At 38.6% G+C, this 26,643-nt stretch overlaps 2 protein-coding genes across 3 annotated transcripts; one reads left to right on the top strand and one right to left on the bottom strand.

The window, feature by feature from the left end:
- Positions 1 to 1,807: 1,807 nt before the first annotated feature.
- On the bottom strand, positions 1,808 to 17,228 carry LOC133523846 (SUMO-activating enzyme subunit 2). Its single transcript, XM_061859592.1, has 9 exons — positions 16,979 to 17,228; positions 16,749 to 16,903; positions 16,270 to 16,417; positions 15,585 to 15,792; positions 15,163 to 15,340; positions 14,753 to 14,861; positions 10,302 to 10,473; positions 7,992 to 8,159; positions 1,808 to 3,022 (listed from the first exon to the last, which is right to left on the bottom strand). Exons 1-9 carry the CDS (start codon positions 17,120 to 17,122, stop codon positions 2,472 to 2,474), a joined length of 1,833 nt encoding a protein of 610 aa, XP_061715576.1. The 5' UTR covers positions 17,123 to 17,228; the 3' UTR covers positions 1,808 to 2,471.
- A 190-nt stretch (positions 17,229 to 17,418) lies between these two features.
- Positions 17,419 to 26,129, top strand: LOC133523847 (uncharacterized). 2 transcript variants are annotated; one of them, XM_061859594.1, is made up of 6 exons: positions 17,420 to 17,626; positions 18,239 to 18,349; positions 18,395 to 18,493; positions 24,727 to 24,952; positions 25,268 to 25,434; positions 25,783 to 26,129. In XM_061859594.1, the coding sequence occupies exons 2-6, from the start codon at positions 18,317 to 18,319 to the stop codon at positions 25,966 to 25,968; spliced, it is 711 nt and encodes a 236-aa protein (XP_061715578.1). In that variant the 5' UTR covers positions 17,420 to 17,626; positions 18,239 to 18,316; the 3' UTR covers positions 25,969 to 26,129. The 2 variants fall into 2 exon arrangements, with proteins under 2 accessions (XP_061715577.1, XP_061715578.1); XM_061859593.1 differs by having other exon boundaries at positions 17,419 to 17,626; positions 18,239 to 18,493.
- The last annotated feature ends 514 nt before the right edge of the window (positions 26,130 to 26,643 follow it).

The raw sequence follows: 26,643 nt of genomic DNA, 5'->3' as shown, positions 1-26,643 counted from the left end.
ATTCCTTTGTTATAAAATGCGAGTCAACTATAGTTCTATCGACTATCTCAAGCAGTGTAAGAAACATCATTTGATCCCACTTGTTAAGCGCCGTGAAATTGCAGATATAATGTACTTAGTCAATATTATTAAAGGTAATGTAGATTGTCCAAACTTGCTTAATAAGATCTCTTTTAATATTCCGTCAAGGAGGCTAAGGCATTTTCGTCCCATTAGTAATTACCAAGCTACTACTAGGTATAGGAAAAACAGTTTCCTATGCAGGGCAGGCATGAGTTTAAATAAAGTTTCTATAAATTGTGATATCGACATATATAATGATAGCATAGCAGTAATAAAAAATAAATTATTTAGACACTTCATGGGTGACAATAATTCTGGCGCAGGACAAGGTTCGGTGCATTGTTGAATATGTACTCACAGGATTTAACTACTTTTTCTTTTTTTAATTTATTTTTTGTAAAAATGAATCATATATATATATAGATCTGTTCTTATGCTGTAGGAACTGTATGTGTATGTGTAAATTAAGATGGGCAAAAACTTTTTATAATTTATTGTATTTTTATAAGTGAGAACCTGTAATTGGCTCTGTAATTCTATTGGAAGTTCTAGATATATATAGCGCTGTTGGTTTTCCATGTACTAAAATAAAATAAAAAAAAAAAATAAAATAATGTAGTTTGTCCGCATTTTCGTAAGGCATAATTTGGTTTTTCTCATAAACCGTAAGTTTTCATGATTGCTATAAAACAAACCTAACCTATCTATAGGATAACCTAAGGAAATCCCTGAAAAGTTAACACATCCTGCCGGGAACCCACCTGGTGGGCGCTCGTGAACTTTGTTCAGATGCCGGATAATCCGCTGGGCGGGTTGTTTTGTACGCAGCTATAGACCACCGGTTTCTGGGATAGTGCGCCGTTTTTTGTCTAGCAGTGAATGTGTTAAGGTTTTAGAGTTACGGCTAATGATAATATGACTATCATTACATTATGACTTTCAATAATTATCCTAAACAAAGGGATCTGTAATATTTTCCATGTACTTTAATGTTGGGATACAATTGCATTTATTTTTTTATACATTTTGGTGCTCTCAGTGCTTGCAGCATGTACCTTTATAAATGTTGTTTAGCAAATGTAGTCAGATTTAGGCCCTTGTGTTCATATTGTAATTCAATAAATAAATTTATGCTAACTTGATGTAATTAATGGTAATTATATTTTATAGATGTAGTATAAGTAATACATAGAGTTTAATTACAAATTATTTTGTTTTCTTTATAGCCTTGTTTTGTCTACTCAACCCTGTTGTCGCATTGTCTAACCAGTGGGATACTGAACTAGTCTAATAAAAAAGTTAATACCAGCAATTTCCTACTTCAGATGACTTGTGGTCAAATATAATATTGGGTCATAGGGAAATATATCTTCTCTTGTCTTCTTTGCGTTGTCCCGGCATTTTGCCACGGCTAATGGGAGCCTGGGGTCCGCTTGGCAACTAATCCCAAGAATTGGCGTAGGCGCCAGTTTTTACGAAAACGACTGCCATCTGACCTTACAACCCAGAGGGTAAACTAGGCTTTATTCGGATTAGTCTGGTTTCCTCATGATGTTTTGTTTCACCGTAAAGCGACTGGTAAATGATATTTTATACATAAGTTCCGAAAAACTTATCGGTACGAGCCAGGGTTTGAACCCGCGACCTCCGGATTTCAACTCGCACGCTGTTATCGCTAGGCCACCAATGCTTTTTTTAGGAAAATATATACTATAATGTCTATAATTTTAAAATAAAAATCATATCATATTTTCCAAATTTATTTGAGAGATTTTTAAAAACATCTTACAGATCTTAAATTATGTTTGTTCTTACACTTACAAATACGAATCATCATATATTTAAGAGAATACTAAAAATTAACACTATAAGTTGTACATTATGAAGTTTGACGAATTACTAAAGATGTATTGTTTTCCAGATTTACGTGTCTGACGTTATGAGTCTGGTACAATCTGGTGCTAATCTTTTAAATATTTAATCTTCAACAAACGTTACATCAAGAAGTAAAACCTTTAAAATATCCTTTTACATACTAATACATCTAGTTGCGTAGGAATTTGGGAAACTTATTTCACAGGATGGGTTTATATTTAATGTAATTTGAAATTCCAAATCCTACTTTCTTTTTTTAAGCACCGGCCCCGCCGCGATCAGTAACCAAGCGTCATACATTTTAAAATCGTATTCCACCAGCACAGCTCCACTAGCACACACTAGCACAGCTCCACCAGCACACACTAGCACAGCTCCACCAGCACACGCTAGCACAGCTCCACCAGCACACGCTAGCACAGCTCCACCAGCACACGCTAGCACAGCTCCACCAGCACACGCTAGCACAGCTCCACCAGCACACGCTAGCACAGCTCCACCAGCACACACTAGCACAGCTCCACCAGCACACACTAGCACAGCTCCACCACCTCATCGCTGAGCTCCACGCGCCTGCGTTTCGGCGCCTTCACCGCTGGCTCCCCGTCATCATCCTCCTCGATAATCTCCATGTCGCTATCACTGTCATCCTTTCTTGACGTGGACGGACCAGGCTTAGGTTCAGAGCCGTTTGATCCGTTTGTTTGCTCTTTTTCCTCTTCCTTAGGCGCGGGCATCGGTTCATCGGCTTGTGTGACAACGCGCCAAGCTTTCTCTTCATCTTCTTGTTGTAATCTGACTCTAACCTCATAATTTTGTAAGAAATCGTCTACTAGGAGCGCGCAGCCGTCGCTCAAACCGATTTCCTCAAGTGTTTTATCGTTGTTATGGTCGGTTTCACCCGGTTCTGAAGACAGTACGACGAGCCCCTTGCCCTCCACGGTGGCGTCGGGCGCCTGCATGTTGAGGCCCTCCCTGAAGGCCGCGCTGAGGTCCTTGAGGGTGAGCTGCTTGAGGTTGCAGGCCAGCGCCACCTCGGGCTTGGGGGCGCACACGTAGCATTTTGGGTTGGGCGGGGTTAGTGCTGAAACCAATGAAGATAATGTTTTACATCCTTTTAATTAGCTTCACTCGGCTATAATAACTTTGTTTATACTTTCTTCCTAGGTGTGTATTTATTTGATTCAAAACTTTAAAAAGTCATTGATATTGAAGGCTTATTACAGAGTCGAGGACTACTTGACAGACAAATATGCATGGTCCAAACCAGAAACTGTAAAAACAAGTAGCAATTAAAATCATTGTATTATGTGTATATGTAAAATCATTGTATAGGTGACACAGCTCAGGTAAGAAAGCACATCATATATTTTTTGTAAGTATAGCAATCTGTAGAAATTATATAATGTATATTCTCATTTCTTTATTAATTTATTTTTCTTTTCCTTTTGTAACAATTCGATATGTTTTCTGAAAGAGCTACGTATTTGTAACCATACAAATACGTAGCTCTTTCAGAAAACATATCGAATTGTTACTATATATATATATATATATATATATATATATATATTTATCAAATTTCTATAAAGAAAAGTAGCTACTGTATGTAATTGCATGATTTCTATAGATAGTACATCTAAAATTGTTTTATTTTTCTTTAATGCTTGTATATTATGCAATGATGTAGAGTTAGACCAAGCTAAGATGGCAGCGATTTTGATAGCCCAGACTGTGAAAGTGTTATTTAAACGTCGTATTTTGATAGAAGTTTGACGTTTAAAGTAAGCCTTGCACAGTCTGGGCTATCTAACTCTAAATACTTAATACTGTGTGAAAAACGTCTCGATGTCTTATTGACCTGCTAGCTGTGTTCAAAAAAGGAGTGAACAGGTTTAGAGTCGGCAACGCGCATGTAACACCCCTGTAGTTGCAGGCGGCCATAGGCTACAGTAACTGCTTACCACCAGGCGGGCCGTTTGCCACTGATGTGGTATATAAAAAGTTTGGTATGTTCAATGTTATGTTAGCTTTCGTATAACTAGTTAACTACATAACAAAATAGTAAGAATTGTGCGTGATACAAATTATCGATACTATGTAATAGTTGTAACATCAATTAAATGGTTTTTATCCCAACATAACCCATGTTACGTGCTCATAACATGTTGCGCACTATAACAACTTTGACCGTAGGTGCACCTTATGTGTTCACAATAAGGTCTATAATGGTCGGTTATCCGCGTGGACGTACAATTACTCATCATGGTAGATTAACCATGACTAATAGTACAATTACATTACCGCTGCTTGCAGTCGCTCGGGGAACGATGTACCAACGTCTAATGTTAAGAGTCAAACGTAGCTGCTCTATCCGAAATATAATGAAATTTTTACATAAAATTAATGTAACATATACATTATAAATATCGGGTAAGTAGCAGTTTTCTTTGCTTAAAAGCAAATATAAGTTTTAGATTCAAAACATATTTTTATTATTACATTAATTTCTTTGTATAAGTTTTTAGCAACGAAAACTAGTACCAGACATACACTTAGGTGCAAGATTGATCCAATAGGAGCATCTTAGTAGAATGTGGATAAGTTGATGTCGATCAAGGGGAGGGGCACATGATAAATACATATCAGTCGCCTGTCAGTGACACCTTAAAATTTCCTACAAATCGGCCTAACATATGATATACTTTGCATTAACGGTTATTTTGTAATTTAGAATCGAAAAGTAGAAAAAACATTTTTTTTTTTTTCAATATTTTTAATTTTTCTATCGAAATTCCAAATAGGGATCCATACGTAATTAAGAAATTATGCCTCTATAAAATCATCATGAAATTGTCATCATTGGCCACAGCATCTTGACAGATGATTGTTGCAGCGACAGGTTATTAAGAAGAAGAAGTCCGTGCGCTGTCGGAGATCGGAGGTGCGGCACATCTTTTCCTGTGACTGTAAATCCCAATCGCAGCACGGCACTTCCTGCCACAAAGATCGCAGGTGAAGCGCGAATCTGTTGATGGTTCCTGTGCACTCCGAAGTCTTTTCTCCTTTAAATCATCGAGCCAGACTTCATCATGCTTCGCTATGCCGTCATGTAGAAGGTTAAGATCGCAGGTGAAGCGCGAATCTGTTGATGGTTCCTGTGCACTCCGAAGTCTTTTCTCCTTTAAATCATCGAGCCAGACTTCATCATGCTTCGCTATGCCGTCATGTAGAAGGTTAAGATCGCAGGTGAAGCGCGAATCTGTTGATGGTTCCTGTGCAGTCCGAAGTCTTTTCTCCTTTAAATCATCGAGCCAGACTTCATCATGCTTCGCTATGCCGTCATGTAGAAGGTTAAGATCGCAGGTGAAGCGCCAATCTGTTGATGGTTCCTGTGCAGTCCGAAGTCTTTTCTCCTTTAAATCATCGAGCCAGACTTCATCATGCTTCGCTATGCCGTCATGTAGAAGGTTAAGATCGCAGGTGAAGCGCGAATCTGTTGATGGTTCCTGTGCAGTCCGAAGTCTTTTCTCCTTTAAATCATCGAGCCAGACTTCGTCATGCTTCGCTATGCCGTCATGTAGAAGGTTAAGATCGCAGGTGAAGCGCGAATCTGTTGATGGTTCCTGTGCAGTCCGAAGTCTTTTCTCCTTTAAATCATCGAGCCAGACTTCATCATGCTTCGCTATGGCGTCATGTAGAAGGTTAAGATCGCAGGTGAAGCGCGAATCTGTTGATGGTTCCTGTGCAGTCCGAAGTCTTTTCTCCTTTAAATCATCGAGCCAGACTTCATCATGCTTCGCTATGCCGTCATGTAGAAGGTTAAGATCGCAGGTGAAGCGCGAATCTGTTGATGGTTCCTGTGCAGTCCGAAGTCTTTTCTCCTTTAAATCATCGAGCCAGACTTCATCATGCTTCGCTATGACGTCATGTAGAAGGTTAAGATCGCAGGTGAAGCGCGAATCTGTTGATGGTTCCTGTGCAGTCCGAAGTCTTTTCTCCTTTAAATCATCGAGCCAGACTTCATCATGCTTCGCTATGACGTCATGTAGAAGGTTAAGATCGCAGGTGAAGCGCGAATCTGTTGATGGTTCCTGTGCAGTCCGAAGTCTTTTCTGCTTTATATCATCGAGCCAGATTTCATCATGCTTCGCTATGCCGTCAGAAGGTTACGCCATTCCCCTCTTTCAAGGGCTTCCGTTTCCCAGGTGTTCGGTTCGATGCCGAAGGACAACATGTCCCGCTTGCAGGAATCCTATGTACATTACAAATAATCGTAAATGCCAAGTACATCATATGTTTGGCCGATTAGTAGAACATTTCAAGGAGTACTTTCTGTATTAATCATGTGCCCCGCCCCTTGATTGACATCAACTTCTCCACATTCTACTAAGAAGCTACTACGTTTTAGTGAGAGCTGTTAAGGAAGTAATGTCCTTTGTGTGTATTTTGTAACCTTATCTCCTGCTCACTTATTTCTGTTTGCTTGGGGCCCACGGTGATACATAATTCTAACAGTACCTGGGCGACCGAGCTTTGCTCGGTTATAACTATTTATTGTAATATGGTGGTGTATACTTGTATAGGTGACAATCTTAACTACATTTTTTTACTAAATTAAACTTGTCTAAAACAATAAAAATTAAAAAAATATTTATAAACTTGAACATATAAAAAAAAACAAAAGTTAGTCACCGGGCGAGATTCGAACCCGTAACACTCGTTTAGCAGTCCGCGTCTTAACCCGCTGGACCAGACGGACAGTGGCCGGCAACACGAAATTAGCGACCATATTCTGCGTCGAAAGAAAAACGCATGAAAACTCGAAAACACGCGTTTTCCCAAACACAAGACTAATCTAGATAGATTGTATACCCCCAAAAACCCCCATATACCAAATTTCAGCGAAATCGTTAGAGCCGTTTCCGAGATCACAGAAATATATATATATACAAGAATTGCTCGTTTAAAGGTATAAGATTCTTACTTATAGAAGTTTCTTGTGCACATGGTGAACAACGGATGATTGATCACTGTTTTTTCAGAGGCACCTTTACTTGTTTGGCCGTTGTTTGTAGATAGACATTTTTAGCGCTCATAAATCTTGCGTTTTTGTTATAATCTGTACGGCTACCACTAGTTTGACACTGACATATTGTTGTTGGGATATAGGATGCCAAATCCCAAAGTAAGGACCCGGGTACGTCCTTAAACTACGTCCAAAAGAGAGGTATGGGCATTGTGAATGTCATCTCGCTTTGTGTGGTAGGGCACAGCCAGTGGATGTCATTCCAGATCTAGAGCAGAGCCCAACTGGGGCAGTACCTCCACCTTACAGAAAACGGCAGCCAAATAACACTAGACCCTACTCATAGTGTTGTGTTCCTGCCGGTGAGTAAGGTTGCCAGAGCTCAACGAGGGGGGGAAATGCTAGGGTCGGCAACGCGCATGTGACTCCTCTGGAGTTGCAGGCGTACATAGGCTACGGAGACTGCTTACCATCAGGCGGGCCGTATGCTTGTTTGCCACCGACGTAAAAAAACAATCACATAACGGATTTGGCATTCTCAACGACGATATTCGCTAGCGTATGCGTAGCCTAGTTTCTATACATCTCGCTCGTACTCGCATAGTAGTGCGAGCGAAATGTATGTAAAGAAAGTAAGTTACGCAGATGTTAGCGAATATGTCAGTTTGACGCTGCTAAGGCAGCCGTGGTAAGACTAGTGCTTTTTAGGGTTCCGTACTTGGGTAAAACGGGACCCTATTACGAAGACTCCCCTGTCCGTCCTTCTATATGTCTGTCACCAGACTGTATCTCATGAACCGTGATAGACAGTTGAAATTTTCACAGATGATGTATTTCGGTTGCCGCTGTAACAACAAATGCTAAAAAGTATGGAACCCTCGGTGGGCGAGTCCGACTCGCACTGGTTCGGTTTTTTTAACACCACGTCGGCGGCAAAAAAGAATACGGTTCGCCTGATGGTAAGCGGTTACCAAAGCCCACGTGGACACCCGGCCGGTGTTACCGCCGCTACGCTGGTACTCACTTTTCTCGGGCACGAAGAGCTGTCCGCGGTGGTTGACCTTGGGCCGCAGGTACACGCTGGAGCAGGCGTGGACGTGGCCGGCCAGCACGGCCTGCGCGCGCAGCACGGCCAGGCCGGCCACGATGGCGTTGGCCGTGGCTATGGCCGGGATTATGTTGCCGGCCATCGCTGTCACAATAGATAGAACTTTCCTTAAGAGGACGATCTATGCTTTGTACAAACGTACTCTTCATTTTCCTCCCTGAATTCCCTCCTCAATTTTATGTATTTTAGTCACAGCTATTATGCCTGACCGTTGAATTTTTTAGTTTTCTTTTTAATATTATAAAAAAATTGAAGCGAAGAACTGGTTACATATAAATGTTAAGTGTTCCTAACTCTTTTATTAAGTCATATTTGTGCTAGCAATAAATATCTTAGTTGGTACTTAAATGAAATGAAATTATGATGAAAACACATCAAATTGTGTAAAAATAAACAATGATGTTTATATCCAGAGAGGAAAATGGGGACTACGTTTGTATGGAAAGACAGTTTCAGGGTGGTCGTCCCCTTTCGTCTCAAGAACGTTGTCAAACAGTATCCTTACTTAGCCCATTAATTATTTGGCCGCCAAAACCGTCTCTGACGCGCGTGGCGACCTAATATCAACCTTCGTGCATACCGACAAGGTTCAGGTTTAATGGGTTAGGAAGATAGAGGGTTGTTTACCCGATGCTAGGATAAAGTACAGTTTTGGCTTCTTTTTTTGTAGAAAAAACCACTGTTGCCTTATTCTTTTGAGATCTATCGTACAAAAAAAATTGGCAGCTGAATTTGAAATCTATAATAAAGTAAATACGTATGTTTTAATTTCTTTTGTGAAATCCAACAAAACATGAATATACACTGAAATAAATGTTTGCATAACTGTAACAAACATTTTGGTTACTGTTTACACAAAAATTGGGACTTGCGAACTATGTGTTATAGGTATGTTACAAAACCGTGTTTGGCTATCAGTGTTCAGGTACTGGGTATACACTACAAAATAAGTTTTGTAAATTTATGCAAAGTTTATTTTCTTATAACCGTAGTTTAGTTATTTAGTAAAGTTACAAAACCAGTTCGGCTATTTTTTTTTTTCAGTGCAAATGGAGTTAAACTGTGTTCCAATTGAAAAGGTTTAAATTACGTTAACGTTATTAGTACTGCAGCTTACAGTCACGTCTGAAAATATCGATACGAACAACGTCCCAAAGATATGTATATGCTACCTTACTGCACATATATTAAGGTGTATACATATTTTTGGCACTTCATCGACTATCAGCCGTGTAACAAAAATAGTGGGGATCCGTTCAAGGAAATATTCAGTATCACATTCTGATAATGGAAAAGTAGAACCCGGCCTTTGTGTGGAGGGTTGGCCGATTTGGACGAACTGTCCTATAGTTATTTTTTGTGCGACAAATAAATACCTAATAAACCCTTAAGCGGATGCACAACATTTTCGTTACGCTTTGAATATTTTGATTCGCGACTTTACACAATTATTATTTTTTTTTAACCAAAAATTTTTTTTTTATTTTAACCAAAAAATTTTTTTTGTTAAATTTGAAAGTCGGTTAACGAAAATCTGATAAAATTGACAAATTACAAATTAATTTCATAATTGAAGAACTTTCTTCCATTATCTTAAGAGGCTGTCAACACCCAATGTCCTTGAAATTGATGTTACTTAAACAGTTTTTTAAGAAAGACTTTGTTTTAGTCAAGTAAGAAAAATATATGTTCATATTAATTATATTTCAAAGACCGTGGTTGTACTCGATACATGATTGAACGAAATCGGCTCGATAGAAAATAATTGCAAAGATTGGTCTTAAAATCACAATTAAACGGTTTTATGTCTTTATTGTTTTGACTTATGGGTCTGCAATTAAAATCACAATTTCAAAACATTTATATTTAAACCGCTATTGAGTAAAATATTACACTAATAATCCACTTTTTTTTATTTAAATATTTTTCTTACTATTCCCTTGCCCAGGCCCAGTAACATGCGACAGTGCTATCTCATTTACTCCGATACAAATAGACAGTGTGCGCGCTTTAGGTATTGACAGCCTCTTAAATGTATGGTCATGGAAAAGAGACTTGGACCCAAAATAACTAGATAAAATTCTTGGAGATGGGTACATTAAAATTGTGATATTTGGGTGGCTACTGGCTAGGTTTGACTGTAAATCCTAGAAGATCTGGATAAATTCATATTTGATACGTGGTTTATTGGAGGTTTGATGTGAGTGTAAAGCCTTGGACACTCACATTTGATCTCGAAGCGGCTCTTGGTGGGTATGTTGAAGATGTGCGCCCGGACGTTGGCGCAGGCCGTGACGAAGTCCATGGCGCTCTTGTCGTCCTTGTCCCACACCAGGTGGTCGCCGGCCGGCCGCGCGGCCAGCTCGGCCCGCAGCGCCGTGCAGCTCGCCGCGAACACCTGGCCAATCGGCTCGGCTTATAGTTTCTATTTTTCTCCGTGAGCTTCTACGGATTATCGTCTTATCTATTGTTTAAAAACCGCAAAGGCGCGTGCCACTATGAAAAAATGGTCAAGCCGCATAGGTAGCGTTTATAGAATTACTACTCTATTGAGCACGGAATAAGATTCATTATGAACTAATACAGAATTCTAACAGAATAGCTGTCTGATCTCTATTGGTGCGTCTAAGGTAGGCGACTAAACGCTCTCAAATCAGCTTAACTTGTGACACTGCGATCCGAAACAAAGATACGTATTCGAAGACCTCGCTTGCACTGGTAATGCGAGCGCACGGCTAGTTAGCGCCAAGGAAGCAATGTTATGTTTCTCGAGGAGCAGGTAAAAAACAGGGCCGGATTTTCACACAAATATATTTGGGTGGTTTTACGAAATAACGCTAACTCTTCAGACTTCTAACAAACTGACACTGTTTGTATGGTTTGCTTGAAAGAGTTAGCGTAATTTGACTCTAAACGATATGCATATTTTGTTTTATATTTATTTATTTTATGCATACACTATTATGTATATGTTACTTATTTTTTTGTTGACTTATAATATAAATTTGTATAAATGTTTTACTAAATGTGTACTCTATTGTAAATAATATCTTTATTTTAGTGTACATAATTATAACATATAGGTCTATTTTAACATTAGTAGTACGGGATTGTTAAATGGATATACATATTTATTACTATTTTACCATTGTTTTATTGTTTATTTAAAATTAGCCTGTTTAAAGTTTAAAATTAGCAAACAACTCTTTAAACAGTTGATTATAAAAATAAGTATATCTCGTTATTATTGTAATTACACAAACCCATTCTGTTAGATGTGTACCTACTATTTCAATAGTGTTATGTTTTATCTCTTTAAATTAAAGAACGTAAAACCACCCAAATATATTTGTGTGAAAATCCGGCCCTGTTTTTTACCTGCTCCTCGAAAAGCATAACATTGCTTCCTTGGCGCTAGCTAGCCGTGCGCTCGCATTACCAGTGCAAGCGAGGTCTTCGAATACGTATCTTTGTTTCGGATCGCAGTGTCACAAGTTAAGCTGGTTTGAGAGCGTTTAGTCGCCTACCTTAGACGCACCAATAGAGATCAGACAGCTATTCTGTTAGAATTCTGTATTAGTTCATAATGAATCTTATTCCGTGCTCAATAGAGTAGTAATTCAATAAACGCTACCTATGCGGCTTGACCATTTTTTCATAGTGGCACGCGCCTTTGCGGTTTTTAAACAATAGATAAGACGATAATCCGTAGAAGCTCACGGAGAAAAATAGAAACTATACTTCATGCTATCTTACTAAATGCCAGACTCCATCTAACCTAACTTTAACCAATTCGAATAGATCAATTATTTATATTTAATGTCATATTTTCATAGAAATTTGACATGAATGATGACATTCCCACTCTTTATTGTATTTTTTTTTTCATTTTCAAATCAAATATAGATGCAATCCGCCACATGTTTCGTCAAAGCACAAAATGTAATCCGCACAAGCATCGTCACAAGCTTATTGTACATTAACACTAAAACAACTTATAAATTCCGCAACAAGTTTCGTCAAAAACAAAACATCTATATGGCTCCTCTACACGATGGCCCAGCGTAGGCCAGTCCAAGGGACGCATTTATATGTTAGAGGGAGCAAATGATATTGCTATCTCATTTCACCGCATAGCTGCGTCCCTTAGACTGGCCAACGCTGGGCCATCGTGTAGAGGAGGCTATAGACTAACGTCTCCCCACCCTGCAACAAGCGCGGCCCAATAGTTCCCATGATTACCCCCGCTGTATGGCGATAGAGGTTGGCCCGGCCAACAATGGAGCATGTCCCGGCTAACAATGGAGCATTGCCCGGCCAACAATGGAGGTTGGCCCGGTCAACAATGCAGCATTGCCCGGCCAACAATGGAGCATGGCCCGGCCAACAATGAAGGTTGGCCCTGCCAACAATGGAGCATTGCCCGGCCAACACCCAGAGCGGGGATCATTACCCTTCTCCCGTAAACGCTGCCCAACTCCCTAAACAGCCCCAGAGCCTCATTACGAAATACGCCACCTAAAAGGTGGAGTACTTGCCGTGTTTGAGCCTTGCAGCCGTTTAGTTTATTGTAATTATAAATGCCATGTAGAGTTAACCTGATGGAATTCTGTTTTTAGGGTTCCGTAGCCAAATGGCAAAAAACTGTCACAGCCACTTTTTTCCGAAACTATAAAAGCTACTGTTGGTAAGTAGATGTATTCTATGAACCGCATTATGATGTTTACACAAAAATAGAAAAAAAAACAAAAAATTTTGGGGGTTCCCCATACTTAGAACTGAAACTCAAAAAATCTTTTTTCATCAAACCCATACGTGTGGGGTATCTATGGATAGGTCTTTAAAAATGATATTGAGGTTTCTAATATCATTTTTTTCTAAACTGAATAGTTTGCGCGAGAGACACTTCCAAAGTGGTAAAAAGTGTCCCCCCCCCCCCCGTAACTTCTAAAATAACAGAATGAAAAATCTAAAAAAAATATATGATATACATTGTCATGCAAACTTCCACCGAAAATTGGTTCGAACGAGATCTAGTAAGTAGTTTTTAGGGTTCCGTAGCCAAATGGCAAAAAACGGAACGCTTATAGATTCGTCATGTCCGTCTGTCTGTCCGATTATGTCACAGCCACTTTTTTCCGAAACTATAAGAGCTATACTGTTCAAACTTAGTAAGTGGATGTATTCTATGAACCGCATTCAGATGTTCACACAAAAATAGAAAAAAACAATAAATTTTGGGGGTACACCGAAAATTGGTTTGAACGAGATCTAGTAAGTAGTTTTCTTTTAATACGTCATAAAATTAAAAAAAAAATTTTTTTCATCAAACCCATACGTGTGGGGTATCTATGGATAGGCCTTAAAAAAGGATATTTAGGTTCCTAATATCATTTTTTTCTAAACTGAATAGTTTGCGCGAGAGACACTTCTAAAGTGAAAAAATGTGTGTCCCCCCCCCCCCCCCCCGTAACTTCTAAAATAACAGAATGAAAAATCTAAAAAAAATATATGATATACATTACCATGCAAACTTCCACCGAAAATTGGTTTGAACGAGATCTAGTAAGTAGTTTTTTTAATAAGTCATAATATAAAAATATTTTTTTGTCATCAAAACCATACATGTGGGTTATCTACGGATAGGTCTTCAAAAATGATATTGAGGTTTCTAATATCATTTTTTTCTAAACTGAATAGTTTGCGCGAGAGACACTTCCAAAGTGAAAAAATGTGTCCCCCCCCCCCCCCCTTAACTTCTAAAATAACAGAATGAAAAATCTAAAAAAATATATGATATACATTCCCATGCAAACTTCCACCGAAAATTGGTTTGAACGAGATCTAGTAAGTAGTTTTTTTTTGATAGTCATAAAAATTAAAAAATTTTTTTTTTTCATCAAACCCATACGTGTGGGGTATCTAGGGATAGGTCTTCAAAAATGATATTTAGGTGTCTAATATCATTTTTTCTAAACTGAATAGTTTGCGCGAGAGACACTTCCAAAGTGAAAAAATGTGTCCCCCCCCCCCCCCCCCCTGTAACTTCCAAAATAACAGAATGAAAAATAAAAAAAAATATATGATATACATTACCATGCAAACTTCCACCGAAAATTGGTTTGAACCAGATCTAGTAAGTAGTTTTTTTTAATACGTCATAAATGGTACGGAACCCTTCATGGGCGAGTCCGACTCGCACTTGGCCGCTTTTTATATCCTACACACAAAATGTCACTTAGATTGCCTGTCTGTCCAATTCTGAATTTAAGTGAAACGTAAATGACAGTTGGATCGGTTGAACAAACTGGGACAATCAAACTGTTATCAACTGTGTTAGAGCTCAACGAGGTTGCGAGTGATAGAGTCGGCAACGAGCATGTAACACCTCTGGAGTTGCTGGCGTCCATAGGCTACGGAGACTGCTAACCATCAGGCGGGCCGTACGCTTGTTTGCTAGCGACGTAGTATAATATGAAAAAATAATATATAAAAACTTCTGTAATATTAAAAAGAGGATATAAACTATTCCTAAGTAAGCCATATTACTGGAATACACATTTTTACGGCCCAGCTAGAAATAAACGAAAGAAAACAATATCACCGTTAAATAGATTTGGCATCATGGTTGCCAAGTTGTTGTTGCCAAACTCAAATAATGAATATAAAGAGTATACCTGCGCGCACTCGTGCACCGACCACACCCGCTGGTCCGGCAGGCCGCAGTGCTGCGCCGGCGCCGCGGCCTGGCCGGGCAGGCTGGCCCACGACAGCGGCACGGGCGGCCTGCGTACAAACATACACTTTTGTTAACGTGGTACTGATTACCAAGGCTCGGAAACACCGTTACCATGTATTTTTACCAGTTTTAGGAGAACATTTCCATAAAGCTCTTGTCTGATTAACCGGTTTAGAAAAATAGACTGATTTATTCTTATGTCGGCTGGCCGGCTCGTCGCTCGTCGAATAAACTGGTTTATTTAGTTTACGATAAAGTTCTTAAAACGTTTGCGTTCTTATGAAAGTTCGGAGTAAAACCGAAATAAACCAATAAAAGGACAAAAACTTAGTGTAAACATATATGTACCTGCGTTTCTTCCAAAGGTTTTCCATGGACAGCAGATATCTGATGTCATCCCCGAAGAGCTTGGAGAAGAGTTTCTCCGGGTCGTAGTCGGTGTCGGCGGCCCAGGCGCGGGTGCTGCGGCGCTGCACGTTGCCGGCCGCCGTGCCTTCCGACGTCAGCGCCGACGAGCCCGCGTCGCCTGCCCGGCCCGACCACACAATATGCTATAATGTCTCTGCTGACTCAATTTGACCACCATATGGAATTATGAGATGTGATGCATCATGAAGTTTTAATATAAGTTTGTCATCAGTCCAGATTTGTCCTAGCTTGGGAGGCTGTTAGTAAAATATTGGAACTATGTTCACTTAGTTTTGTGACCTTAGGTTATATGATTCGGCAGTTATGCTCATTCTTATGCTAGGTCAGACAATGCAACAAACCTGCTGCTTCAGGGTCTGCAGTGTCCGGGCTGACATCCTGATCGGGATCCTCTTCTCCGAACAGCTGATTGAAGAGATGCTTGGCCCACACGATGCAGTGGATGGGCTCCGAGGGAGTGTTCCGGATGGTGCAGCCTGGGAAGGTCTTCTGGGGAGCTTTGGGCTGGCACTCGTAGCACTGGGTTAGACCTTTTTTAATGAGTTCCACCTGAAATAGAGAATTGGATATGATCATACTTCAAATTTGTGCCAACTAAATATTATTTCTTACATGAGGACACTTCTAGCAATCCAAAATTGTTGTTGTACACGGTTCTATGAGACCTATGCCTACCCCAGTCGAAGTTTTACATATAAATTTCTACTTACTCTATTTTCTTATTACTCGATTCTTCAGCCGTCAGCATCAAAAGTAGCAGATGAGACTATGCATCAAAAGAATCTACCATTCTGTAAAAACTGAACAAAAAGAGATATCTCCCTATGTGTAAAACAATGCTAGAGCTAGAGGAACAGCTCCTGCAAGATGGTCGGATTCCATAAGACAAACATGTGGTTCCATGCAAAGGGCAGCCCACATAGCCCTTGATCGTGTTATAAGCATGTTGTTTTAAAATGATAGTGTAACTTAAATTGTAAGGGAGTGGTATTTCAACAGCAGGTTACTATGACTCTTGTTTCTTACCTGTCCAGCATATCCAGCGGTACCTGTCTCCACCAGTGGCACATTAGCAGCAAGACACATGCGGTTGACATGGTTGCGGGCCACACGGTTGTCCAGAGCGTTCATCACAATGTTGAACTGCTTGAAGTAGCTGACGCCATAGTCATTGCTGAAATGAGAAAAGTAATATTTTTACAAAATGGCCAGTAAATATGTACCATGTATTTTTCACTGATTAGTGATCATGGCTGCCACATATGTAGTTATATTGACTAGCCAAAACCTACAATGAAAAAAACCTGAATCATGGAATTGAAAATGGTTGAAACTTGTCATATCAAAATTTTCCAGTTTAAGGATTCTTACACACCATTGGTTTATATATACATGAACTTCACCAAACCCGTTTTTACAGTTTATTGTTATATATTGGATATTATATATTGTTATATATGGCATTTTAAGGTTATAATTGATATGTATACATATCAAGTACTAACCTGATGACGCTGTCGTGGTGTGCGATGATGTTCACATTAGGGTTGAAGCTCAGAGCGCTGTCCTTCGCGACTTGTGCCTTTGATTTACCAACATGTTCTTTGTGAAACAGAAACTGCCTATTCAAATTGCTTACGTCGATGGTGTCAAGATCAATCTAAAAGTAAAGAAAAGTAGTAGTTAAATATCACATTTAAAGCTACACAAATCAGACAAATTACTCAAAACATACAATTTCAATGTAAGGAAAGCCGGTCAGCACGAGATTCTTCAAAATCTCGCATCCTATACCACCGGCGCCCACTACTAAAATCTTTGAATTTGCGATCTCGCCCGTCAGCTTCTCGTCGAACACGCCCGCCACTCGCGCAACCATTTTACTAATGCTATAAAATACAGTAATATTAATGTAAAAACAACTATTTTCAGAACACTTTCAGTAAAACTTAACGCGGAATGGCAGTGGCAATTTCGTCGAATAAACTGTCAAAATTGGCGTCATTTCGTTCGGTATGCGTTCAGAAATTGTAGTAAAAAACGTCGTTATAACTAGTTTAATCGTTAATAACGATGGTTACTCGATTAAAATGAACAAAAAATGTTTTTGAATTGAGTTAAAATAAATGTAGAGCTCTAAAAATGTTGCTGTGTAATTTAATGTTTTTTTCAGTTAAAGCCGTTAAAGGCATTAAAATAACGAGGGCTTTTTGCTATAGCTTGGCAAGCACGGGAGTGCACCATTGATTTTTAACATTTAACTGTCACAAATACTGTTTAATTATGGTCAAATCATTCAAAACATGCCAAATGCGATAAATTTGCATAATCAAATCCAAATATCTCAGCCAAAAATGCATTTGAATTTCCGTTAATTTTTCATGTAAGTCTGGTTTTAGTTCCTCTTATTTCCAAAAGCAAATCCAATGTTTATGTTTTTATTGCATAACAGGGACAAAGAAAATGTGGCAATTAACACCGTGTGTTGATAACAAGTGGGCTCTGATCCAAATAAAAGTGCTAACCGGTGGGCATCCGGACCAGTAAGATCTTGGGCCGGTCAGCTTATTTCTTTCTTGCTTTCACTCATAGCTGCGTCATAACGAATGTACGGCGAGCCATCCTCCACTCGATCGAAGAGGCCTCAGACGGTACCAAGGCCATGGTCCGGTACGCCCGTGTGTTAGACAGCCTAGTTTTTTAAGAACGAGTAAACTCTCGTCTTCCTTCTAATCTTAGCTGTTTCCCGGCTGCATCTTAAAGAAACCCGGGGTAGTCTTTTGGCATCATATCACCGAGAATTGGCGTGTGGCGACACCACACTAGTTCACCACAGTCGCAGGCACTACGATTATTGAAATCTGACTTTCCAATCTAGGGGAAACTATGTCTTATGGCATTAGTTCGGCTTCCACGCTATATTTCTATCAGCCGAAGGGCGTCTGGCTAATAGGCTACTCTAAACAGAAATGCCCTTAAGTGTGTTTGTTTTCAGCTACCTCAAATTCCCACTACCCACTACCTGCCTTTACTTTCCTTCAGTAACAATAAAAAATATACCTAAACCCAAAAAATGGGACCCAAAAAAGGCAAAGTAGATCCGAAGGCAGCGGCGGCGGCCAAAGCGATGATGGCGGGGGCCCCGCCGAAGCCGAAGAAGATCCCGCCACCGCCCGCCTGCTTCACGCCCGAAGACATCGCGAAGTATAAGGAAATGTTTAAGGCGCATGATGAAGATAACACGGAAAAGGTATTCATCATTTTAATGTCTGCTGCAGAGGGACTGTAGTAATGGCAGCAATCATGTGACATTTAAGCGTCAGAAGGAATGTAATGTTTTTCATATTTCACTGATTCCTGTAAGTATTGTAATGGAAATCGATACCATTTTTATGCTATCTAATTTCGCTTATCAGGCGCAGGCGAGTCGAGTCGACGATTACGGACATACATTTTATGGCAATTATCGATTGTTACTCTAGACCGTAAATACTGCGCGGTTTCAGACGAACTTCCTTCCGCTCCAGCTGAAATGAACGACCGTAAACAACCCAACTATATCTAGTGCAAAAGCTCCCATAACTATATGGTCCAATAATTCGAATATCTTCGTTCAGGTGTGTATTTTCATAAATCGAAGAAAATCTCAGAAAAACTAAAAAAAAGATTGGTCGCACGGGTAAACCTTAACAAATTACATACTTAAACCTTCTTCCAAAGAGTTACTCTATTGATAGATGAAAACCGAATGAAAATTCAGTAGTTTTTGAATTTATCGCGAACATACAGACAGACATACGCGGCGGGGGCCTTTGTTTTGCAATGTGTACTGATTATGTATGGAACTTGTGGATCATAAATGTAGGTAGTAACGGAGTATAGATGGGTTGGGTGGTGATTTTCTAAAGACGCTATAGACAGGTAATTAAATGGTCAGCAACGCTGGAGTTGCAGGTGGCCATAGGCAACGTTAACCGCTTGGCACAGACACACAGTACATATTATAAAACAAAGGATCTTATGCTTGCCTACCACGTGACGTGGTATAAAAATAAAAATATTTCGATGTTGGCGGCAGGCCCTCAGAGGCTCAGATCCTAAGCACTTCTAGTTAGGGAATGCTAACCGGTTAACCGGTAAACCGGTTACCCGGTAATTTGACCAATATTACAGTCGGTAAAATACCGGTAATTTCCAGCCGTAACCGGGAATTTACCGAACGTTGTATAGGCAAATAAAAATGTAAAAACCTGTTGAATTAGCCCATCTATGTCTTCGTACTTACAAAAAAAAACAATTACTACGGTTTACGATTACGAAGAGACACTTAAAATACTTACTTTTCTGCATCTTATGATCTCGTCGGAGTAGGAACTATTTAGGAAGCAATGTTTTGTGACAAATGAGTGGTCGCTAATCCCTCGCCCTTTCCCTTCTCGCCACCCCTACCCGACCCGCCTTACTATGTTCAGTGTCCTTTGTTTTAGTCTGTAGTGTCCGACAAGTGTAGAATGCGAAAGAACATTTTCTACCGCTGGTTACTTGTGTTCAAGATATCATTCACGAATGTCTAAGCAACGTTCTAACTCCTATCTTAAGAGCCCGGTAACGATTTTAGATCAAAAATTTTAAATTGATAGATTTAGTCGTTGGAATTGTACACCTTTTGTTACGTAATATCTAAATAACAAGTATTGGTTTCTATTAGCACGTTTTTTCATCTTGCCTTTTAATAATGAGGTCGCAAGCGTGCGTCCCCGGTAATAGGTGACGAGAAGGGATATTTTTTTTAAATTCATATAAATTATGGTAGTAAATTATACAAAATGATGTATAAGAACAGTTTCAGCAAATGTTGTAGATTGTTTAAGTATCAAAATTACGTTGAAATTAAGTCAATTTTCAGAGAAATTGTCACTTGTTTTGAAGTAATTTCTGGAGAAAATTGATTTCGTCTAACTTTCATTTACACTACTTCAAATTAATAGTAACAAAAATGTAGTTTATTAAAGTAGAAGTACACGATATGTGTATTACAAAATTACCATTTTTAGCAGTTTACAAATAATTACCAATTTACAAATAAGATCGACAAAATCACTGCTTTTCGCGCGTTTACCTAAACGTCTATCAGAAAAAAAACATTACTAATTAAGTGAGTCTGTTATTTAAAAAAAAAAAAAAATTATAATGAAAGATAACAAGACGTGCTAAAAGAAACCAGTACTTGTCATTTTTAATAGTAACCAAAAGGTGTATTATTTCATGCGCTTAATCTATCAATTTGACATTTTTGCGACTAAAATCGATAACGGCCTCTTAAAGTGCAATTTAAAGTAACTAGTGTTAAAATGATATGAAACTAATCTTGCTGTTAAATTTTTTTTTCTTATATTTACTAGATTTTAATGAATGTTGATTACGGTTTTAGTTACTTTAATAACAATATTATATTGATAGATGTGTAAATGCAAACTTGTATGACATTTAAATGACGACTGTCACTCTTTAGTTATAATTTTTGTTACCCTTTGATTACTGCGATTTTTAAAGAATTAAAAAAGTTTGATGTTGCTTATTTAATGTACAAGTTCATTTCGCTTTGAAATGATACATGTTTGATTTTTTATTTAATATGATTAGTAAATATATCTTGTTTAAAGTTTATAGTTTATTTTCATTATTATGTTTTGTCGATGTTTCTATAACGTGCTGTCGATTACTTTTAAAGGTTACTGACGAAAATAATGCAAAATCAATGTTTTTTATTTCATAAACGTATAACCGGTAATTTACCGGTTAACCGGTTAGTGGGACCTCGCGTCGGTAAATTACCGGTAATGAAAAACGCCCGGTTATTGCATTCCCTACTTCTAGTGCTTGAAAATTCGAGGACTCCAAGAAAGTTGACTAACACGTGAGTTAAACCGTAATTTAATTTTCTTCTTTACAAATATACCTAAAAAAATAAAGAAAGTTTATTTTCCAAGTAGGCATATTACGATGCGCTTATAAACGTCAAATAAAGTTACGCCGGCTCTAATCCTACACCTCTGACCCGAGAAGATTTAAATCCCTCCTAAATCCCAATATGGCACCGGCAAGAAACTTCTTGGAAAGACACATCTTGTCAAAACAATACATATTATAACTACCATGCATTAAAAAAAAACAATTTAAATTAAAAAAAAATATCATAAATGTTCCCAAGGTCGAAATGTATTGTAAATAAACTACACTATCTAATTGGAAGACTTTGAAACCCTTGAAACGCCTTGACTAATCAGACCAGACTACTTACCGTGAAACCAAAATTGTTAAACTTAATTAATCTCGTTCCGAACTTCCAAGCTCCGTCAAAATTACGTATTCAATTCCTATCTCGTGTGCTTTTATATGTAGAAGATAATTAACGTAAAATAATTACTGGCAGCTTTCTAATCGCAGTCAAAGTATCTGCTTAATTTATGGACACGTGCCGCTTTATAATTCATGCCTAAGTCGAACATTAAGACGCACGAGATTTGTACTTACGAGCAGATAAGGTGAGAGTTTTAAATCGTGGAGCTAATTAGAGTGCAAGTTATATATTCTTCTTTCTTTTTTTTTACTTTTTCATTCCACTAGCCCTCAAATGAGGGTCATTTTGTCTATCAAAATATACTTGTCACCTACCGAATTCTCTGAACTTAGATAAAGCAATATAACCTAGGTAAACCAATATTTTTAAAGGCGTCACTTTGTCCCTTATGACACTTCTAGCGCCTATAGTTAATAATAATAATAATTCTGCCTATATACGTCCCACTGCTGGGCACAGGCCTCCTCTCATGTGCGAGAGGGCTCGGGCTATAGTCCCCACACTAGCCCAATGCGGATTGGGGACTTCACATACACCTTTGAATTTCTTCGCAGATGTATGTAGGTTTCCTCACGATGTTTTCCTTCACCGAAAAACTAGTGGTAGTGGTTTCGCCTATAGTTAATGACGAAAATAAAAAAACCGGCCAAGTGCGACTCGGACTCGCGCACGAAGGGTTCCGTACCATTATTTATATAAAACCGGGCAACTGCGAATCGGACTCGCGCACGAAGGGTTCCGTACCATTATTTATAAAAACGGCAAAAAAAATATGTTTGTTGTATGGAAGCCCCTCTTAAATATTTATTTTATTCTGTTTTTAAAAATTCAAAATTCAAAAATTTATTCTGCAAGTAGGCCTCAAGGGCTCTTTTACAAGTCAATACAACATTTATAGTAACATCATATAGTGACATGAAAAATACATAACAACATTTATAAATACAACAGCCAATACCTGGGTAAACATTACATTATAATAATCTTAAAATAAATAATTAATACAATACAATAGAGATGTATAGTCTCTATGGTTAAAAACACATTAAATCTGGAGATGTAAAAGGTCCCCAATGTCAGAGTACTAATACTAATAAAATTTGGAGGTGTAAAGTCTCTCCAAGTGTCAAAATAAAATTTATACTAAATAAATAAACCGCGTCTGGACTGTTAAACTAGCAGTCTCATAAACTAATGCTACATTCTGTACATAACTAGTATGTACCAAGTCAAGTATATTATACAATATGACAGAGACGTATAGTCTCCACGGTTAATACATTAAGTTTGGAGATGTATAAGGTCCCCACGGTCTGAGAAAAATAATAATACACAATAATAAGATTTGGAGGTGTAAAGGTTCTCCAAATGTCAAAGAATAAAAAAAATAAAAAATTGTATGAAATACATATTTCACGTCAAGAGACTGTTAAGCTAACAATCTTAAAACTAGTTCTACAAAATACATAACTACTATGTATTTAATATGTCAATGTCATCATCAAAATAACTAAAACATAACAAACATTAATACATAAGGTTGAACAGCTAGAAACAACAGCGCCATATGCCTCTCCGGGACACTGCACGCAAAACTATTACAGCTTTTGAGACTGGATACTTGGCCATGATTCCGTGTCTCCCAAGTAGTCATCTATTTTATAGTATCCCTTTTTGAGAAGTGCATTTTTGACGTATTGCTTGAATGAAGTATAGGGCAGGTTCCATGCCTCTAAGGGTACTTTGTTATAAAATGTTACACAGTTTCCCATGAACGATTTTTTAACTTTCTGTAGACGAAACTTGGAGACTACTAACTTATGTTTATTTCGCGTATTATAACTATGGATATCGGACAGTTTCTTAAAGGACTTTATATTCTTATGCGTATACATTATCACATCTAGTATGTATTGTGAAGCTACTGTGGGAATATCTATTTCCTTGAATCGTTCTCTCAGTGAGTCACGAGAAGCCATGTTATAAATAGATCTGATTGCCCTCTTCTGAAGAACGAAGATGGTTTCTATGTCAGCTGCTTTGCCCCACGCCAGTATGCCATAAGACATAATACTGTGAAAGTAACTGAAGTAAACTAGGCGAGCTGTCTCCACGTCAGTAAACTGCCTGATTCTTCTTACTGCATACGCGGCAGAGCTCAACCTTTTCGCCAGGGCAGATATGTGAGGGGCCCATTGCAGTTTACTATCTAAAGTAAGGCCCAGAAAAACCGTATTCTCGACAAGGTCCAGCGTTTCGCCATTTAATGTGATGATAGTTTCAGATTTTCTTACATTCGGCAGCGAAAATTTGACACATTTCGTCTTTTTCGCATTAAGAAGTAAATTATTTGCTGTGAACCATTCTAGTACCTTTTCCAAAGTTTCATTGACTTGGCTATAATCGCTCAGTTTCCTGTCAACTTTGAAAATTAGTGAGGTGTCATCAGCAAATAAGACTATCTCACATTTATGTTTTACAAGGTTCGGCAGATCATTTATATATACAAGGAAGAGAAAAGGACCCAAAATTGAACCCTGTGGAACTCCGAGCTTTACAGTCATTCCAGTTTAGTATTTAGTAGTAGTTTAGTAGTTCAGTTTAGTATTTGTTGTTATTAGCAGCAACAGAAATACATACAAATTTCAACTGGCTAACTATCACGGTTCAAGAGATACAGCCTGGTGACAGACGGACGGACGGACGGATGGACAGCGAAGTCTTAGTAATAGGGTCCCATTTGACCCTTCGGGTACGGAACCCTAAAAAATGGGTCATTCAATCAATCAATCTAGACCTCGCTAAGTTATTATATCTTTAACTCAGTTACATTTTTCAGATTAGGTTAGTACATTGTAGTGTGACGAATGACGAATTGCCAGTGCCTCACAAGGCCGCACTCTGGCAGGGTCGCCATGTGATGTGCGGGCATTGAAATGTGATATCTTGGTTAGAAAGAAATATAAACGAATCATTATATATTTGAATACCACATACATGCGCTTATGTACGTTAAGGCTATTTTGTGAGGCATAGCACACACACTGTAATATAATAGTACAATAATTTAAACCTTTGTACCTTTTGAAATATTTCGTTAACCTGAAACAAATATGTCACAGATACCACTTAAGCTCATCCCTCTAATGCTACGAAAGCTGGGCTTCAACCCCAAAGCCGAGGAAGTGAAGGAGATGTTCCGACTGTTCCTTGAAGACGACCTGGTCGACACGGTGGAGCTCCACGAGTGGTACTTCATGATCGAAGCCAAGCTCAAGTGGGGGGATGATATCGAGCTGGTGGTGACCAAAGCCATGCAGACTTTGGGGCAGGATGAAAAAGAAACAGGTAAAACTTTACTTTGACGGCCACCTAGTGTAGTCGTGGTGACTTCACTCTTAATATTCGACAGGTGATTTTGTACATAAATTTTAGATCTGACGTTTGAACCTACAATCTTCGATCTTTCGAAGCAGCACGCCCAAAACTGATTGTAGACACACACACACAATGACACATTCACGAAGACGCATGCCTTGAGTCGTATTGTAATGTTATTAAAGGTTAGATTTGACAAATCTGCGCGTCATCGTGGATGACACGAACTATACCATTTATAAAAACAACAAACGTATGCCAACTCTTTTCTGTTCTATTCTACAGGGTTGTGTGACTTAGAGCTTCTTAAAACAGAGCTGTTCACCTGGGGGGAGCCGCTGATAGAAGAAGAGTTCGTAGATTGGGTCAAACTGGCGATGAAAGATAAAACTTATGATGTAGTGACCGGACGGATCAATTATGTCAAGTTTATTGAGAATATGAACGCTAAGGTATGTTTTCAATCATATGTATACGGGAAATGTATCGTTATTTTCTTAGATAAAAGTTAAAGAGTCTGATTACTGGTTTCCTGTCGGTCATTGGTGCCACTACGTTACCCACAACACAAGCCTCAAAGTCGTAACGGACGGGCGCAGGCCTGTTCGAGCGTGTGGAAGGTGGTCCAAAGTACGTTCGTTTAGGACGCAGCTATAAGTGAGAGTGAGAAAGAGATATTTTGACCGGACCAAGGTCACGGTCCAGTACGCCCGTCTGTTATAGCTTTTATTGAACTTACTGTGGGACTAGGTCGATTTGCATAAGATTGTCCAATATTTATTTATTTATTTAACTTTCAGGATGAAAGAGCGACAAAGGAACCAATAAACTTCTTCAAGTTGGACCAGAAGACTTTGGCCGCCATGGCGATGAAGAAGGCACAAGAAGAGAAGGAAGAACAGGAGAAGAAGGAAGCAGAGAAGAGAGCGAGAGAAGAAGCCAAGAGGCAGAAGATGATAGCAGATGGGTTGATACCACCCGATTAGTTTGGTCTCAAATGGTTTCACGGTATAAGTATTCAAATTACAGGTTTTTTAAAAATTTATTGAATACGTAAAATAAATAAAAAATCGTAAAATATGAAAAAGACCATTTGGCTTAAAAAAAAAAGAATTGATTTGGAAATAAAAATAGCATGCTAAAATAATCTGTGTTTTAAATTGATTAGGCGGATAAATATCTTTTTGGTAATCTATATATTTTGAGTTGAGTAGTGTAACTGGTGATGGAAACTTTGGTATTGTTACATATTTGGCTTCAGTGGTAGATAGCGCTATCAAAGAAAATTGATTGTAATAGAGGGATATAGAGTCAAAGAAAAAACGTGCCCCCTAGTTTGATAGCCGCAGCACATGGCGCTGTACTGCGTCATATGTTTTGTTATCTCTGAATTATCAAATGTCAAGTTTAGACAATCGGAGTTACCGCTTAATATACGGAGCTGTACAGTGCCATCTCGTTTAACTGTCAAATTCGAAGCGCAATATTGTCTTAGACTTGACACATCTTAATCAATGTATCTTTGGTGCTACCTAACTCTGATTGCTGTTGAAATGGAACTCTTATCGAAAGAAGTTGAAGAGAGAAGAAGTTTTTAAACTTTACAAAGAAGGTAACGTATTTCTTAAATTAATAGTTATTTATTACGATACAAGTGCAGA

Source organism: Cydia pomonella, chromosome 12 (assembly GCF_033807575.1).
Source record: "Cydia pomonella isolate Wapato2018A chromosome 12, ilCydPomo1, whole genome shotgun sequence".
Classification (NCBI taxonomy): Eukaryota; Metazoa; Arthropoda; class Insecta; order Lepidoptera; family Tortricidae; genus Cydia; species Cydia pomonella.
This window is presented reverse-complemented; position numbering and strand designations above follow the sequence as displayed.

Excerpts from the sequence above, each read along its gene's own strand:
- LOC133523847 (XM_061859593.1), top strand. The coding sequence starts at position 18,317 with ATGGGACCCAAAAAAGGCAAAGTAGATCCGAAGGCAGCGGCGGCGGCC. Across the intron at positions 18,494-24,726 it reads ATGAAGATAACACGGAAAAG|ATACCACTTAAGCTCATCCC; the intron begins GTATTCATCATT and ends AATATGTCACAG. Across the intron at positions 24,953-25,267 it reads GCAGGATGAAAAAGAAACAG|GGTTGTGTGACTTAGAGCTT; the intron begins GTAAAACTTTAC and ends TCTATTCTACAG.
- LOC133523846 (XM_061859592.1), bottom strand. The coding sequence starts at position 17,122 with ATGGTTGCGCGAGTGGCGGGCGTGTTCGACGAGAAGCTGACGGGCGAG. Across the intron at positions 16,904-16,978 it reads GCTTTCCTTACATTGAAATT|ATTGATCTTGACACCATCGA; the intron begins GTATGTTTTGAG and ends CTTTACTTTTAG. Across the intron at positions 16,418-16,748 it reads CACCACGACAGCGTCATCAG|CAATGACTATGGCGTCAGCT; the intron begins GTTAGTACTTGA and ends TTCTCATTTCAG.